Source organism: Malania oleifera, chromosome 5, assembly GCF_029873635.1.
Source record: "Malania oleifera isolate guangnan ecotype guangnan chromosome 5, ASM2987363v1, whole genome shotgun sequence".
Classification (NCBI taxonomy): Eukaryota; Viridiplantae; Streptophyta; class Magnoliopsida; order Santalales; family Ximeniaceae; genus Malania; species Malania oleifera.
In genome coordinates, this window is record NC_080421.1 from 111814963 (window position 1) to 111834451 (window position 19489).

Genomic DNA, 19489 nt, shown 5'->3' on the forward strand with positions numbered 1-19489 from the left:
ATTGCCCAAGTCCAAACTTCTCTCCCTCACAATTTGCACAAACATTTAGTTTGAGAGCTATCCTTTGTTTCGTAAGAGGAAGCAAGGAAGAAACGAAACTAAAATAATGAAATTATTTATATTCAATGGCTGAAGTGTTGTGCATTTTTCGTTTCTTATGTTTGTTATAGTGTCATTGAATAGAACTACTTCCTATACTTCCACTTTTTCCTCTCATCAGACACAAAATTAATGCTTTATAGTTGCCCTAATATATGAAGCCTTAACTCAAAAAGTCAGGACTCCCAACACCCTTAGAAACTGAAAAAATTATCGTCCTGGACAGTTTTACTTGCTCATCTGTGATTATTTTAAGAACCAGTAATGGGTCCCTTTTCCAAAAAAATAAGTGCATAAACTAGGGACTGAACCTACACAACAACAGAAAATATTTTTATGTACGAAAATGGATTATATTCATTGAATAAAACTCAAGCACCTAGACAGGGGGGGAAAAAGAATGCAAAAAATCCTCAAGATGGATCCTATTCAGCAATGCCCATGAACCAATCAATGCTGTTGAATTCAAGTGACAATGACAGGATTACTAAAAAGAATACTGCTAGTGAGCTTATTTTCAAGAGAAACGAAAGGGGATGCTTACTAACAGAGCCCCACAAACTAGAAAAGTCAGCTTACAATTGGTGAAGGTTTCTATGAAACCTTACCAGTTCTGGAGAGTACATACAACAGTTTCCGCTCCACAACTACTCGAAGGACTCCTCTGACCCGCGTGCATCAGCAAATATGAGTAATATTATTTCACTGAAGGTGCTCAGAGCATCAAATATTACTGCCAAAAAAATACAAAACAAAATAAAAGAGAATCAGAGGAAGGTATTTTTTAAAGTTGCAGTATCAGATTTAGCATGTGCTCCCCACAAAATAAGCAAATGTATTTTAATGTTCAGAGACATTTACTCTGTGTTTGGAAGCCTGGAGTTTAGACCTCATATTTGGATTCATATAGATTTGAACAACATACAGCACAAATTTGTATTAATTTTATATAAATCCACAAAAATCCAAATCAAAGGCATGAAACAAAGTCTATGCTCACAATCAGAGTCTTACACCCTGACTTTTGACACTATTGCTGCATTCAGGAACATGGCATGGGAACACTGCACTTGGGAACATGGTATCGAGTCTTGAACTTAAATAAGTTGAATTGAACAAAATACAATACAAAATTCCATTAAATTCAAAAAATTTCACATAAATCTAAATACGCACCCAAATACAGTGAAATTGTATCCAAGAAGTCAGTATGTGTTACCCCTTGAAAGTCCTCATGAATTCACCTGCAGCCCACCATACATGATCAATTTCATTTATAAGACAAAAACTAAACAAAATCTGTGACGCTCGGCACACAAAATCTTGGACTGTGGCCATCTGCCTTTATTGAAAGTGCTCTTCTATCCTTTCCTTTCGCCATACAAAAAATGTGGGGAATAAGCATAATATTTTTCCTCCTTTCTTTGGAGCTATATATACCCCTCCAGGTCCATAATTCCTCTTCCACTGATCCTGAGGGGATCCAGAAGATGCCTAGAATCTAGCAAGCTTGATTCCACAACTGGGAACTCCACTGCTAATGTGAAAAGAGATTGATGGATCATTTTGACCCAATTTGGAGGCCTACATGAAGTATAGGGTCAATAGATTATTATGCCTTTAAACCTAAATGCACATAGATAATTAGTTGTTTATTATGTGTTTAGTTTGCTTGTATTAGGTTTATGTATTTGGGGGACTTGTTTGTAATATTTGTGTATTTTATGGGCATGTTTGTAATTTCATGTAATTTTAGGGGTATACGTGTAATTTCCTGTGTTGTTGGCCTTCTTATAAATAGTGTGTGAAGGCCATGTAGAAGTTGGTTTTTGAATTTGAACTTGAAAGTAGCATGTGATTTCCCCATGTATCTCCTCTCTTCTCTCTTCCCCGTCCTCTCTTCAATTTCTTCTAATTTCTCCCCATGGCCGCAGAACCTTAATGCTGTCCCACATCAGAGATGCTGCATCATATCAGGCTGCATAAAAAACAAATCAAGCCTTAAGTAACATTAGCTTGGGATCAGCCGCATGAATCCTTTTAGGCCAATTTACACAATCTCAGGCAATTACCTCCAACAATTTAAGGCAGTGCTCCAAAAGGCGAAGGCATAAGGCGAGGCATAAGCCTCATGGCGCTGAGGCGTAAGCCTTTTTGGGATTTAATTTTTTATTAAAAATACAAATTAATAAATTATAAATATTAAACTTCATCTAAATTTTATTATATAGTTTTAAAATCTAAATAACTTAAAGTAGAGCTGATGTCAGAACTTCAAGTTCAGATCTCAGTACATGCGTGCTTTTCTTGGTTAAAAAGAGCCACATGTCCTTAATATATATATACATATACATAAACTTCACAGCAGATCCCAGTCCCACATCTCTCCAGTCTTTTGTCCCTCTTGATCCTCATCTCTCAGCATCTCTTAAATCTTCTCCTCTCTCTCTCTCTCAACTTGCTTGCTTCTCATATCCCGTGATCTCTTTCTGCCAAACAATCTCCAAATACAATGGGAGAGAGGCCATGCAGTGGAAGATAGGTCCTCAAACAGTCATAGCTACTCATGGAATGAGATAGAGGTCACAAAGAAGAGAGAAGACACTGAAGATCTGGAGAAGGTCTGAAGCACTTCAAGTGTTGAGGATATGTCAAATCCTTAACATGGAGAGAGATCACCCAAGAAGATAAAGTTGCTAGAGTAGGAAGATTTGGAGTCAATTGATCATCTGAAACGTTGTCAAAGGTCGTGAGAGAGGATCATTCATTAATGGAGGCTTCATGATTTGAAGAATCTCAATGAACGAATGAGCAAGAACCTTAACATTCACATTCTGTACACAATCTATAATGGGTACACATCTCTGGTAAAGGCATAAAAGGTTTGCTTATTGGGTCGAAGCATACACCCAGCGCAAGAAGGTGCACGCCTTTGGGGATTTTCGCCTTTATAATTGCGCCTTGGTGCGTTTGGGGTAGAAAAAAGCATTGAAGCGCAACTTAATAATGCCTTTTAGAACACTGATTCAAGGGATATTAAATCCTAACTCACTATTCCATTCCACATTATTTTAACTCTATCCCTACCCCTTCTACTGCCGCTACCAGTAACTAGCTCACTCCTCATTAGTCAATATTTAGCCTACATTGCAAATGCACAAACCATTTGAGCCACCCCTTCCTCATCTTCTACAGGTGCTATGCTAGCTTGTGGCAAATATGTTCATTCCTTAATCTATCTTCTAACGTTATACCACTAATCAACCTTAGCAATCTCATTTCGGAAATTTCTATTTTTTGGATATGTTGTTTCTTAGTTGCCCAATGTTCTGACCCATATAGCATAGCTGGTCTTATAGCCATCCATATTTGTGTCAACTGCATCTCTAACACAAATATCATATGCTCACCATATGTTGCCTCTTCTTTGAAGATTATCTATTGTGAATTTTCTGCCCCATACTGCCCCCTAGTGTTCTAAACTTTAATGATAACATAGAAAGTAAAGGCTCTTCTCCTATTCTACAAACCTACTACTTTATTTACTAATCCAGACTCCACTCATATATAAATAAATAAATAAAAATCCAACTTTGGGGGATGTCTGTCTTCCAAATTGCCTTCAAGGAAAAGTCATGCATTCCTCCACCAAAGCGTCATTTGTGACAACTAATTGGCAAGACTCAACATTACAAAGCGCCCACTATTCAGTTTCCAACTAGCTGAGCCTTATCCTTGCAAATAAACTCCTGTCATACAACAACAAATTAAAAAAATTCAAGCAGGCTTCTGTCTCCCAATACCGTATATAATTCACAAACAGCACATACAAAGCCACACTACCATTTAAGTAAGAAGTACATAAACTAATCCCCACATCAAACTGCATGTGCACGACAAACTCATCCCATCCTTTCTTAGTCTACTTCCAGACTTCAGGTAGTGAGAAAGTCTCTACAGATGCGCACGTGGGCCAATTAAATGGGCAGGCCCAAAAGTCTCTACAGATCCCTAACCATAAGGAAGCCTTTCCGCCCATGACTTGTGAAGTTACGTGAATTCAGCGTCCCTCAGAGCAGAAGCAAGATGAACTGCATTCATCTTCGAATGCAAGTACAAGGTCATCCGATTAGCCCTAGTTTGTGCTCCTCTTCAAATAACATCCTTGGCGATCACGAGGAGTAATGCTCCAATAAAAGTAAAAAAGCACGCAATGGAAGTAGAAAGGTGTGCTGCTTCTCCTTGGCTGGAGGAAAATGATAATAGGGGGAATTCCAAGGATGTTAACTCTTGTGAGTTTGAAAACCAGGATTTCATTTTTGGTCCAGTGGGAAATCTAGCTGGTAAGTCAATTCAGATAATTTGAGTGGCAAGGTTTACGTTTGTCTTGAGGAACTGCAAATGGGTTTTGAAGGGAGGAAACTTTATGAAGATAAGTAAGAACTGTCTGGTGAGATAATACATAAAATTATAAAGAGGGATTCCAAAAGTGTTTTAAACATCGTGAAAGAGCTAAATGGTGAGAGAGCCAAATTGAGTAAGAAAAGTAAGAGATCAAGAGATGTTACAGATGAGGACAGCATAGGGAGTAGTATTTTGAATGTGAAAAAGGAGTACTTCTGGATGGGAAGATATTTTGAAGTGTTTGGTGAACTATGACGGGAAGGGATTAACGAGGGGATTCCCTGGTGATCAAAGCAGATTTTTTTATTTTATTTTTTTTTGGCTTTTATTCCTTTTTTTTTTTCTTTTCGAGTTTTTTACTATTGTTTTTTATTTTCTTTTTTGAGGATTTAGTATCCTCGCCATGGTTGTACATTCTCTTCCTTAATATAACTTCTTTTATAATACAAAAAATTCTACTTCCAAACTCCTGCCTCATGGGATTTCCTGCACCCTTTGTTGTCCAACCATTATGATCTAGGCCATATTCAGCCACAAAAACCATTCTCAAGGGCTTTGTTGAAGTGAAAAATTGGGTCATACCCCAGTGGTCAAACCTCCAATGTACATAGACTGCTTCACCGCTCCCTATTTCACCAATTGATACTTTAAATCCTTTCTAACATTGCCCATGAAAATCTCTTCTGAACCTCCCGTGATCTTTGACATCAAAAACATGATAGGGAAAAGGAGATGATAAACAGTCAATAGAAAGATTACACAGCATGCTCTTGATCAATGTCAATTTTGCTCCCTAGGAAAGCTAAGTCCTCTTCCATCTAGCAAGCTCACAAACAAATCATTGAATTATAGGCCTCCACATTGTTTATTCTCTTTGAATTTAGCTCCCCGAGGAAGGTCAAAGTACTTCAGTTGAAGAAACCCCCTCCTTGCAACCAACATATCAGCCAAAAGTCCAATATTCACTCCTCCAGAAGGGAACAATAAAACCACCTCAAAACAAAACACATATCTAATCAAAATTTGTTGAGATTATGCTACAGAAAAGAAGACAATATCGTCCACAAAATGGAGTGATTCTATGGATCTCCTCATTTGTTCACCCAATTTTGAAACTTGTGATATCCTTCCCAACCCCCCCCCCCCCTCCCCAAATGCACGCACTTCCTCACCATTTTTAGTTAGGACACACGCACACATAACAATATCCGTTCTCAGAACGGATGTTAGTAGGGTTCTAGTTCGCTAATTCCCCTTAGAATGGTTAGTCTACCACCTTCCCCATGCACAAGTATACTTATTCTCTATGTCATAGACCTCAAAGGGATTTTTACTTTATTTTCCCTAAAAAAAATAATAATAAAGGTGGCGACTCAGCATTTTCAATTTTGTAATTTCTCAATCTTATCCACCCCTTTTAACTTTCTTGTTTGGGGGATTTCCATGCTATAACACATCCCATCCATCAGTATGCCCCCAGACTAGAATTTGGTGTCGATAGAAGGCAAATCAAAACATCTTTTGTAAAGCCCTTAAACAACTCAAAAGACCCCAAGGACAATTCACAATTGTAGAAAACATTGGTGTACATATAAATTACTAATCCATTTTCTCATTAAAACACCAAAGCCAACCCTAATTATAGAGCAAAAAAGCCTCAACAGACATGATCATATTCCTCTTCCATGTCCAATTCACAAATTATCCCCCACTCCCTCTCCCCCGCAATGACTAGCATCAGATTATCATAAGCAAGGGAAGCATTAATTTTCCAACTTATGCAAGACCAATTAGTCATACACTTGAGGATCACACTGAGAGATGGCAACTTGGCATTCCCAATTTTGGCACTAAATATGCATCCTAATTCCCAATTTCATTATTCCCAATTTTTTATGCATACTATTATCTTACAGATAAAATGCTAACAGAAACAGGCATCGTTTTGTGGATGAGTTATTTTGAGGAATGTTGAGTTTGTCCAAAGACAATGGAAGAGTTTTTGGCAATTCATTTTTTTGGATTAGGCAAGAAAAAGGAGGTTAAGGATTTATGGAATTGTGCCTTATTTGCTGTTTATTAGGTTTTGTGGATGGAACGAAACATGCACATTTTTACTGGGTCTCTTTCACTGGTTTGGGAGAAGATTCAACATTTGGCTTCTCTTTGGTGTGTGGGTAATGGGAACTCCATGGGAATGTGCTTTTCGGATGTTCAGCGTGACCAGTAATGGCTTTCCTTGTTGAAATGATGGGACCTGCTGATTTTCTAGGTTGTTTTTAAAGTTCTTTTTGGTTTGTCATTTTTTATTTTTCTGGGGTAACAGAGTTTTGAAAGGGGATGCTTTACTCTCTCCTTCTTGTACATTCCTATTCTATGAATGAAACTTTTTTGTTATCAAAAAAAAAACAGCCATCTTTTTGTGTATAATAGAGTTGACTGAAACCCAACCCTCCCCCCCCCCCCCCCCATAAATAAATAAATAAATAAATAATGGAAAATTAGAGAAAAACGAGTTTGTGGTGCATGATTTTGCAATGCATCACCAATCACTTATTCCATTACCTTTGAGAGTAATGGCTCCTACAAGAATCCTCCAATCCCCTAGCTCAATACTTAATTCCAATGGAGAATTCTCTTTAGATTAGCAAGGATTCAACAGCAATCTAATTTAGAATTGAGCTGAGAAGACAATGTCCTATTTAATCTCAAATGCTACTTCCTATAATAATAGCCAATCTCAAGTGTCACAAAAGCACAACACAAGTGCTCTTTCACACACACACTGATGAACTTCAAAGTGCCCCAAAAATAAAAAAACATGAAGTAATATTCTAAACCTTAAGACAACTTAAGAGAACATTAATTAAAGACCAATAATGCACTAAAAAAACTTCCCAAATTGGGCCCAAGTCATCTTGGCAATGCCAAAATAAGAGCTTGTGCTTTTGAATCAAGACCCTTTCCCCTTCTTTCATAAGCGTTCCATAATTGGCTTTGTCACCTATCAGCCCTTCACACCAGACCAAATCTTTCTTCACCTTCACCAACGTATTTGCCACTCCAATAGGTATTTATTAGTCCTTCATCTCCACCAGCTAAAACTTCTTTTAGTTTCTTTTATTCTCACTTTCTAAACCGTTGTTTGTCTTCGGAAAATATGATTTGGCTCAGGACTGCCCATTTTTCTTAATTCCATTATTAGTTCTAGGGTTTCCCTGAATTTGAAAGTCATCATTTAGTAGGTGTCCATTACAAGGCTTAATCCAAATAAGTCCATACTATCTAGCAATTTCATCATATCCCCCTTTCATATTGAGATTAGGATCTCACTGTGATGTTGTTCCCCTTTTCTTTCATTTATGCCAGAACCCTTAAATTCATTAACTACATCAAACACATTTTCCAACACTTGTTTTTGCTCATGTCAACACATGTTTCTAAGAAATATCACACCCATGTTCATTTTTTTTCTTCATTTTTGGAATCAAACATAAACAAATAAAAAAAGCAACAAAAATAAAGCAAATACAACAGTCCAGCCAAGTTTGACAATTTACAGCCCTCTCATCCAAGGTTTAATGATATGACTAGAGATTTGTGAGTCTTTTTAAATTTAAAAGGAAAATAGATATTCATAGAAAGTATAATGTACAAGGAGGATAAAGTATTCCCCTAAAAAAAGAAAGAGAAGACAAACAAAAAAAATTAATACAACAAAATAATTAAGCTAGCAAAACCATCAAATCACACTAAAGATCAGTACGAAAAGATTTGCTAGTGAGAATCCTCACAGAGATTCCAAAAATCTAATCATGTCACATCTCAAAAGAAATGCATAGGCAAAAAGCACACCACCATAACCTTCTTGCATCCTTATGCCTCCTAAAACCTAAAAAAAAAGCAATCAATAAAAAAGCTTTCTTGAAGGTTGGGCACGCAAAACACTTACCAAACAAATTAAAAAAGCTTATTACATTAATTCCAAGCTATAGAGGAGTGGAAAAACAAGTTTGTATAAGACTTATCACTAGCACCTCACATCACACACATTTCATGGGACAAAGCCTTCTAAGATATCCTAATTTGCAGCAAATAGTTGATGCTAACTTTACTACGGAAAAACAATTGGCTTTGGTTATCCTAAATTCCCTCCTAGAATCACTTTCCTCGTATCTCAAGTAACAGATAAGATATTACCATGTCATGAGAATCTTTTTTTTTTTTTTTTTCCTTTATGGCTTCTACCCTTCTTTCTTCCTTAACATTTTTTTTTTTTTTTGATAAATAAAGGGAATCTATTGAAAAGGCATCGAGGGGATACCAGCCCGATTAGGTTTTGGATAGAGGTAATCATATTTGGTTTTGGGAAGATGTTTGGGCAATGGGTAGGGGCTTTTAACCTGTTCTTTTCTCAATTGTAGTGTCTTTTCTCGCACAACAATGAGATTTCATCATTTCTTCTGCTTTAGAGGGGCTCCTTTTCTGAGAATTTTCCTTTTAGAAGGGATTCAAATGAGAGAGAGTTGGAGGAGCTATCTTCTTTGCTTATTGTGCTGGAGGATTGCCATATAGCTGGTTGGACTGTTGGAGTGATGGTAGAGTTTGATCTTTGGATTTCGGAGGATTATTCATGTAAATCTCTTCTTTCTCACTTTATTAAGGCTGATGCATTTTTTCCTCTATATAGGGGTATACAAGAGGCTAAAGTTCCTTCTAAGATAATAGAATTTGTTTGGCTAGTGGTGCTTAAGAAAGTCAACACAAACAATCTGCAAAGAGTAGGAGGCCTTCTAAAGCTTTGTCCCCAATACATGTTTTATGTGGGAGCTTTAAGGATGTGTCTCATTTGTTTCTACCAATGTTTCAAAAGACAAAGCGTAAGGCAAGGCGTTTTACCCTCCGCGAGGTGAGGCCTAAGCATTTTGAGACTGTGTTTTTTTAAATAATTAATAAATAAAATCAATTTATATATAGTAAAAAATGAAAAAAAATTTAGAATAATGGAGAAAAAATAACATAATTTTTAAATATCATAAAGGCCAAAACATAACAAATGGTTCCCATTAAATTTAAAATTTAAAATTAAAAAGCTTAGGTGCATTTTAAAACATTGGTTTTTACTGTAAAAGAGGGCACAAAATTTTTACATTGAGCCCAAAATCTGAAATCTAGGGCAAAATAGCACCCAGCAGCTCTGTTCAACAGCTTCGGTGTTCAATTCTTCGATCAGCAGCAAATCAGCAACCAGTGAACCCTTTGAGCACTCTCATTTCCCTCTGGCTCTCCTCTACTCTAGTCGAGAAAAGAGAAGAAGCTTCGTCGAGAGAAGAATCGTCACTGGAGGAATCGTCGATAGAGGAGAAGACGTCCCTGGAGGAATCGTCGAGAGAGAAGAAGCTTCGTCAAGAAAGGGAGGAAAGCAGTTTTAGGCTTCAGATTCAGAGTTCTGGCTACTTTTTTTTATTTATATTTTAAATCAGGCAGCCCGAAATGTGTACGCCTTCCAATTTGAGGCATAAAAGGCAAGTGTTTCCCCCTGAGGTGTACGCCTTTTAGGTTTTTTGCCTTTCCACTTATGCCTCAGGGCATTTTAAGCCCAAAACGCCTCAAGGCGCGCCTTACGAATGCCTTTTAAAACACTGGTTTCAACACTGTTCATTTGCATGGGCTTGTGGAGTACACTTTTCAGAGTTCTTGGATGACTATTCTTTTGCTGGTTTTTGGTTTTTGAAAGGGTAAGGATGTTAAGAGGTTCTGGAGGTGCGCTCTTTGTGCTGTGTTGTGGGGAATTTGGTTGTAAAGGAATGCTTGAATTTTTTCCTAGGAAGAGATTATCAAGGGTGCTTTTATCTGACAAGGGGCAGTATTTAACTTCTCTTTGGGCTTATAGCACAGGCTTTTTTAAGGGCTTCTGTTTTCAGGATGTCAACTGGAACTGGTTGGACTACTAATTAGAGGCAGATTTGTCTTATCCATTTCCATGAGTGAGGACATCTTGTTCTTATTTATTGTATCTGCTTCCCCTTGCTAATTTCAATAAAGTTTCTTTTTCTATCAAAAACACTAATAAGAGTGAACATGGTGGGGCAATTTCATTCATGAGTAAAGAATGGTAGGGATATTTTTGTCCCAAGCAATTCGATTCCTAAGAATCCAAAATTACCTGTAGAGTGGGTTTTAAATATTTTGGATCTAAGATGCCACATAGGGTTCCCATGGTTCCCAGAAGTAGACATCCAACATTCAGATGCCATATTCCCAAGAATCCTTCAATATAACCTGATCCAAATGCCCCCAATGATCAACCTTACAAAAGCCTTAACATATAGGCCAAAGGGTACCTCGGTTTTCCATGAGTGATTAGCAAGAAGGAGGGAAGTAGAAGAATGAATTAAATAAGTATAAAAGGATAACCAAAAAATACACTAGAGACATTCAAAGTTTATATCCCAACATCCCTCTATTAGAAGGCGGGTATGAATCCAACAAACTAAATAGCAAGAGAGCTTTTCAACCTCCCTATAACTGAGATTGTTGGAATGTCAAGAGGTCGCGTACGAGAAAGATTAAGACACTAGGAGATCTTTGTGCTTACCATATGCATAGCCATAATTTCGGATATTTGGACTTGATTTTGTAATTTTTGCTGCATTTAATATTTGCTATTATCATTAATTAGGATTTACTATTATTTCCCAAATCATGTTTCCTAATTTAGCTTTAGGAGAATAGCCTATACGAAAGCCTAGTTAGTGCCAAATATAATTGATTTGTCACACAACCCGGAATGATACAAAAAGTTGAAGTATCTCACAGTCACACAACTTATGTCTTTCACAACAAGTGTTGTGAGTCAATTTCTTGATTCTCTGAGAACAAGTTAAATTATCTCACAGTCACACAAGTTATGTCTTTCACAACAAGTGTTGTGAGTCAATTTCTTGATTCTCTAAGAGCAAGTCATTGGAATGTAGTAATTTGCATCTTGAGATATCTCAAAGGTGCACCTAGGAGCAGTCTCTTATATCAAAATTTGGATAACACTTGTATTGAGGGATATACAGATGCAAATTGGGTTAGGTCACCTTTCGACAAAAGATCCACAATCGGATGTTGTAACTTTGTTGGTAGTAATTTGGTTTCCTAAAAGAGTAAGAAACAATATGTGATGCCCAAGTGAAGTGTTGAGTTAAGAGTATAGGGTCATGGCTTACACTACATGTGAACTTTTTTGTTGAAGAACATGTTGGAAGAACTAGGTTTTTCACATCAATGATGATTTTGCAAACCTTTTTGCCACATTTGAGAAAGGTGTTGAAAAGCTTGAAATTGTGCCCAAAGTTTGGCAAATGGCATTCCTTTTTCCTATAATTTGTCACCATGTTGCTGAATTTATGTATGCATATGCTGCAGCTTTAAATCACCATGAGCCTTAAACAGAATTTGCCCTCAATTGTCAATCTGATCAAGCAAAGCCACAAATTTGACTCCTACTTAGTCAAGAACCTTCTTCAAGTCACCTTTAATCTTGAGTATCACGTAGAAATGAAACAAATTCAGTCAGAAAACTCACAAATACAGCAATAAAATCTGATTTCCAAAGCTGGCAGCAGCAACTTCTTGCTTCTCATAGCAATTTATCGCACTCACTTGCTCAATAACAAGTCTGGAACCAACATACCATGCTGCAAGTCAAAATCACAGGTGGAAACACTAATTTCTCGCGGCTGGAACCAATTTCTTGCAAGACGGGAACTTGCAGAACACTGGAAATTTCCCAGTTGCAGGTCGCCGGCACATGGGGCACATGTGCTGCCAGCGATGCACCTCCAGCAATGGAACTCCAATCGAGAGTAGATCAAGGAGTGAGGATTGCAGTGGTGCTGGTTGTGTGATAAGGAAAGATTAGGTTTAGGGTTTCGAAGGGCCGATGGATGAGAAATATTCTGCCAGGATGTGGGATTCTCTGGTAGTCAGACGGTGAAGAAACATCGAGGGGTAAGATTTCAGGTGGTTCTGTTTTTGTCGGTGTGGATGGTGTTGTAAAATCTAGGCTGAAAATTTGGGTTTCGAAAAATAGGACACGACTGGAATTTTCTAAAATGGTCAGAACTGCTTTTCGTTTTTTTTTTTTTTTTCCCTGGGAATTTCAGGGCAGAGAAGAATCAGAGAGAGTGATGGAAAAGAAGAAGAAGAAGAAGAAGAAGCAACAGCATGGGGAGATAGAAGTTGCAGAACAATGGGGGTGGGGGGGGGAAGAAGAGTGAAAGGAAAAAGATGGGGGAATTGAAATGGAAGAAAGTGAATGTGGTTGTGATACCAAATGATGGAGGGGTAGCATCAAGGATCTGCAGCCATGGGAGAGATTAGAAGAAATTGAAGAGAGAAAGGAAGGGGAAGGGAGGAGAGAGGAGATACAGGAGCAACCGACATTCACAACTCAATTCAAATTCAACATCAACTATCTACAACATGGCTTTCACACACTATTTATAAGAAAGCCTCTAGGCCCTCTACACATGAAATTGCACAGACATCCCTAAAACCTAAATCACACAAATTTTACAAATCACCCCCGAATACACATAATCCTATACTAATTAACACTAAACACATAATAAATTACTAAATAAACTCAACAATCCTCGACCAATTCTTTTTAAGTATCCTCTAACAAGGATCTTCCCAAGGCCTTGCTTCTTGTCCTACATCAATATGATACCTATGCTCCAGCAAGAAAGGGATTGTTAATGGTTATTTTTTCATTTAGCAATACTAGTATGTGCTAGTGTATGTTAGTAAGTGTGAGTTAGTAAGGGTATTATGGTCATTGTATGTTTTTAACACATATTATAGAGAGAGAGAGAGAGAGAGCTACCACTATGATTATGTCTTCTGTTGAGAGAGCTATCATTGTGATTCTGGTCATTGGTCATTTAGCACTGCAGTCTCTTTTGACTTGTTCTTAGTTTTTTCATAATACTTCTTATGCTTCTTTTTTAGTTTTTTGAGGATTCCTCATCCTCTAAACATTCTTCTCTCTTAATAAATTTCTTTTCCTATATAATTTGCTTTAGGTTAGAAGCTTAAGATCCTTTAAATCTTTGTCTCCCCATGTTCATGTTTAGTGTTATTGACACAGTGAAATCATGCGCATTAATTTTTCTATGGTCCTTTTTCTTGGGAATCTAGAGCGAACTTTTTGGCGTGTTTGGGGCTTCATTTCGAGAGCTCTTCTACTTTGGAGAGTTTTTTTCATCAAAGCTTTAAGGCTCCATTTAGATCAAGAGTTTTTTAAGTGAAAAGAAATAAGAAGGAAATTTGTTTTCCACTATATTTTATCTCTATCCTAAATATTGTTAAAAATGAAAAAGAAATCAAATGCAAATCAAGAAGAAAAAAAAACATGGTTCATAACAAACAAAAATAAAAATTGTACATTGATATACTATATATTTTATTTTCTTACTCATTTTCCCCGACAACCAAATAAGAAAAAGTTCACTCTTTCATAATCCTTTCCTTTCATTGATACTTTGCAAGATTCAAATGCAACATAAGTCATGCAGAGGCAGCATCAAGAATCATCAGCCATGGGAGAGATTAGAAGAAATAGAGGATAGGAAGGAAGGGGAAGGGAGAAGAGAGGAGAAACCAAGGGGAACTCACGTCTCACGTTCATTTTTCAAATTCATATTCAACAATAACTGCTTACAACATGGCTTTCACGCCCTATTTATAAGAAAGCCGCTTCACATGAAATTACATATAAACCCCTAAAACTACATTAAATTACAAACATACCCATAGAATACATAAATACTACAAACAACACCTAAATACACATACTAATACTAAACAAATAATAAGGTACTAAATAAACTCAACAAGTTTTCGACCCGACTCTTCTTAATTATTCTCCAACAAGGATCTTCCCAAGGTCTTGCTTCTTGTCCTATGTCAATAAGGGTTTTGGAGGTCAAAAGGAGCAGATAATACACTGGAGGTGTGTGACTTTTGCTCTGGTATGGTGTATTTGGTTGGAACAAAATTTTGGAATTTTCAATGGAAGAGTGATGGTTCCTGCTTTTGTTTAAAGTAGGGTAATTTTCTGGTTTCGCCATAGAGTTCACCAGTTCGATGGTTTCCGAGCTGCGGCTGATTAATGAGCAACGAGATTTCCAGGCTCTGTTTTTTTAGTTGTTTCTTGTTGTTTTCTTGTGTTTGTTTTTAGATTTAGCAGGAGACTTCTGGTTCTCCAATCCTTGCGATCTCTCCTTACTCTTAATAATAGTTTTTCTTTTATCTACCAAAAACAAAAAGCAAACACAACACACACAAAAACATGAAAATAGAAACAACAGAAACAATGCACCAAACTGAAATTCGGTATTCAGGAGTACACCTTACAGCATATTCAAATCTCAATCTCTTTAAAGTTCTATGGACGGAAGTGCTAACTAGTTTATTAAGGAAAGAAAAGGGCTATCTGCAAGCATTCAGACTTCAGCATCAAACAAAATAGCTGTTTAAGGCTTAAAATTATAGGTATTGTAGATGCAAAGGAATTTTTTCAATTGAAATTTTTGGTTGATGTCATCAGAACATGGTAGATTCAATGTTAAAGGACCGCCATTAGCCTTGTCTCTATATCCTTAATATAACAAAGGACAAACATTTTTTGCTGTGCCCGCAAGTGCCAATGTGGTAAGGAAATGCTAAAGAGAAGAAGTGCAAAGCAATACCATAGTCTAAACCCATGAAGGGTATTTCTGTCTCAGCAAATGACTATTGAGCTACACTAGTATTTTGAGTAAACAGTGTAGCAATGATTAAACAATAATAATTGTAGGGAATTCTATTCAATGACAGTATTCAGTACACTAAACTTTTAATTGAAAAGTAGAAAGCAGAGCTGAGAGAGCTCTGCAGAGATAGAACCCAAAACACATTAAATAGCTCGTCCATGACTTAAAAATTGACGAAGAACCCTAACCCGGCCAGAGGGCCAACTGGGTAATTCAGAGTGTAGATTTTGTACTTCAGGGTATCCTAATGTTATTTAAATAATCCAAGATACTTCCATGATGAAAAAACACAGTCAAAATGAACACAAGGAGCAGACATAAAACAGATGCTCATGCCTCAGTGTCAGTATTTTAGTAATAAGAAGTAACAAACAAATAGCTCACCAGCAAATCCATCGGCAAATAGCATACCTTTTCACTCGATAAAAAGCATTTTGCAAGTGCGCCGATCATCAAGTAATTGAATAATAGCTTTCTCAAATCTGCTATAATCTTCTAATGTATTGTAAACTTGATGAGAAATCCGGGCATACCCTGTTATGCAACCACCATCTTTATCCCGGTATACTAGTTCACCTTCTTTGGGAGATTGGTAGTGAATTGGAACTTCAATACCATGACCGACCCGCAAATGTGATCTTAGCCTCAAAGCATCTTCTTGATTTGAGATGCACAATTTAGAAGGCAAACCAACCATGACCATACTTGCACACATATCCGGAGGTGATCCAATATTTGTTCCCCAAGACTTGGATAGCATTTCTCCCATCTTCACAACAGCATCGTGATTCCTTTGCATGATTCCATCAACCCCACCTTCAAATCTATTAACAAAATCTAATACCGAAGGAACAACGAGCTGCGGACTGTAGTCCCGCATGCCAATCCATGAACTCTCTGCAGCCAATCCATTTCCATACTCGTGGGAAACAACAGGGTGATGCATCTCGGATGATAACGGTGACTTTCTACAGTACAAAAATGCAACTGAAGGAGGAGAGAAAAACCACTTATACAAATTACTGACATAAAAATCCGCTCCAATCTCTTTCACGTCAACAGGAACGCTACCAATAGCATGAGCAGCATCAACAAACACCTGATCTACGCCCTCCTCCCTGGAAACCCTTACCAACTCGCGAACAGGGATCAAAACGCACGGCATTGAGGTGATATGATCAATAATAGCTAACCTAACACTCCTACCATTACACTTCCCTCTCTCTAAACCTTTCTTAAACTCAGCTACAATCTCCTCGTCCGATTTCACAGGAAACGGCAACTGAACCTCGACTACCGACCCGCCGGCTCGAGTCACGTAAGCTTGAATCGATTTCTTCACGGATTGAAACGCACAGTGAAGCACTACAACGGAGTCACCTTTATTAAACCTACCTTCAGCGAATCCCCAGTGGATTTGCTGGAGCACGATGGCTGCGGCCGTGGTGGCGTTGTCGACGATAGAGACCTCGTCAACATCGTCGGCATTGATGAGGTTCTTGATGACGGTTCTAGATTCGATCAAGCCCTTGCGGAGCTGGTTGAACCAGAATTCATCCGGTTGCTCGAGGAACCGGAGCTGCCACTTCTTCTGAGCGGCCATGACGGAGGCGGGGCAGCTTCCGAAGCTGCCGTTGTTGATTCGGGCCACGCCGTGGCGGTGGTGCGCGAACTCCCGGCGAATCTCGGAATCGGAAATGAAGGGAGAAAGCTTAGGCTTCTTGGATATATGGTTGTGGGAGGAGTTGTAGTTGCCGTTCTCTGTTCCGTCTTCTTCGTGGTGGTTGTGAGAATCCATGGCCGGATATTGAGATTTTTTAGGGTTTCGGGGATTTGGGAGACGGATATGGCATGACTGGGCCGGAGGTGGGAGGCGGAATGACCGTTTAGCGTCTCATCACGCGGCGGAGGGCTGGCGGCTTTTTTCCCTTCAGTGGACTGCTCACTGAGTACGGGGGTGAAATATGTCGTTTTCTTTATTAAAAAAGGCCAGTGTCGTTTTGCCAGGTCGATTATTCGTCCGGGATGAGGCACAACGTCGTCGTTTAAGCCATTTGACCGCTACAAATGACGTCGTTTTACTAGACGAACTTAAATGCACCCGCCAGGGCCGCCACGCGTTAGTCGATTATTCATCTAGGATAAGGCACAGCGTCATCGTTAAGTCGACAGGGCCTCCCCGCGTTAGAATTTGTGAACCTTACCAGGAAATAAATTCAATATACCATTTAAAGCGCAAGAATAAATCTATGACGTAGTAAATCCTGTGTATTATATATGTAGATGAATATTTCAAAAATAGGTTATAACTTTTAATATGTTCATATGGTTCATTATAAAATTAATCTTTGAAATGTCAATATAATCTTTACTTATATAAGAATATATTTTACAATCAAAATTAATATAAAAAAGATAATTAACAATATCTAACTCTTAAAAAATTAGACGAATGAATTTTTATAACTCTAAATTTCTTTACTTTAATCTTTTAGATGTTTCTCTCTTACTTTATTTACAACACCTTATCATTACAGTCAAGTCTCTAATGGTATAGCAAAATCTCTTAAGTTTCGTTGATATTATTCTAAGATCATACAAAATAAACTTGATAAAATGGAGAATTTTCCTAAGTTTCGTTGATATTATTCTAAGTTTCGTTGTTTTTGCTAAATTTATTGCTCAAATAATAAAGTTAAGATCAAGTTTTCCTAATCATCCCATTCAGACTGTCCGTTTAGATAATGTAGGTGAATTTTCTTCAAAAACATTTTATGACTATTGCATGTCAATAGGAATAAGTGTTAAACATTTTATTGCACATGTTCATACACAAAATGGTTTAGCGGAATCTTTCATTAAGCGTTTACAATTTATTGCTAGACATATGCTTATGCGATCAAAGCATCCTGCATCTACTTGGGGTCATGCTATAGTGCATGCTAAGTCTTTAATTTGAATTAGACCAACTGCATATCACAAGTTTTCACCTTCACAACTTGTAATTAACCCCCAACCGAATATATCTCATCTTAGAATTTTTGGTTGTGCAGTATATATTCCTATTGCACTTGCGCAACGAAGTAAGATAGGACCACATCGTCGGCTTGGTATTTATGTTGGTTTTGATTCTCTTTTTATCATTAGATTTCTTGAACCACTAACAGGTGATCTTTTTAGAGCTGAATTTCTAGATTATCAATTTGATAAATCAATTTTCCCGTCATTAGAAGAAGGAAAAGGTAAAAGATTAAAAATACAAGAAATTTATTGGTGCACACCAACTTTGTTTAATCTTGATACACACACAAATCAATGTGAACTTGAAGTTCAAAGAATAATTCATTTGCAAAATGCTGCAAATCAATTGTCAGATATTTTTACAGACACCAAAAAGGTCACTCAATCACATGTTCCGACCGCAAATATTCCTATTTGATTGATTATTCTTGAAGAACACCCAGTGGAAATAGCATCTAATGAATCTAAAATGCACCAAAAGCGTGGTAGACTAGTTGGTGCAAAGGATATTGTTCCTTGAAAGAAAAAGAAAATGAATAAAAATGACACTCCAAAAGAGGTCATACGCACTCAAGAAGAGGTTAAAAGAAATATAGATCAACAATCTCATATTTCCACAACATCAAAAGTGTTTCCAGTATCGGAAAATTATGAGATCTCATTAAAATTTGGAAATATGCGGAGAAGAAATAAAGTTGTTGTTGACAATGTGTTTGCATATGCGATTGCTTCAAAAACTATTAATGATTATGAGTCTGAACCTCAAACTGTAGAAGAATGTCGATATTGAAATGATTTGCCAAAATGGAAAGAAGCAATACATGTTGAGCTAGACTCATTAGTCAAACGTAAGGTATTTGGACCAGTAGTCCAAACACCTGAGAGTGTCAAACTTGTTCGGTATAAATGGGTTTTTATACGTAAAAGAAATGAAATGAATGAAATTATGAGGTACAAAGCACGTCTTGTAGCAGAAGGTTTCTCTCAAAGACCTGGTATAGATTATAATGAGACCTATTCCCCTGTTATGGATGCAGTTACTTTCAAATTTTTGATTATTTTAACTGTTTCTGAAGGACTCGACATACGTCTCATGGACGTAGTAACAACTTACTTGTATGGCTCATTGGATAATGACATATATAGGAAAATCC

At 37.4% G+C, this 19489-nt stretch overlaps 1 protein-coding gene across 2 annotated transcripts; it reads right to left on the reverse strand.

The window, feature by feature from the left end:
- Positions 1-430: 430 nt before the first annotated feature.
- LOC131155118 (L-cysteine desulfhydrase) lies at positions 431-17289 on the reverse strand. Of its 2 annotated transcripts, XR_009136749.1 has the most exons (3): positions 15726-17269; positions 1276-1343; positions 431-832 (listed from the first exon to the last, which is right to left on the reverse strand). XR_009136749.1 is itself a non-coding variant. In XM_058108046.1 (2 exons), the coding sequence occupies exon 1, from the start codon at positions 17110-17112 to the stop codon at positions 15730-15732; it is 1383 nt and encodes a 460-aa protein (XP_057964029.1). In that variant the 5' UTR covers positions 17113-17289; the 3' UTR covers positions 431-832; positions 15726-15729. The 2 variants fall into 2 exon arrangements, 1 of the variants encoding a protein (XP_057964029.1); XM_058108046.1 differs by lacking the exon at positions 1276-1343 and having other exon boundaries at positions 15726-17289.
- Positions 17290-19489: the final 2200 nt, after the last annotated feature.

Coding starts and splice junctions, on each gene's coding strand:
- LOC131155118 (XM_058108046.1), bottom strand. CDS start 17,112: ATGGATTCTCACAACCACCACGAAGAAGACGGAACAGAGAACGGCAAC.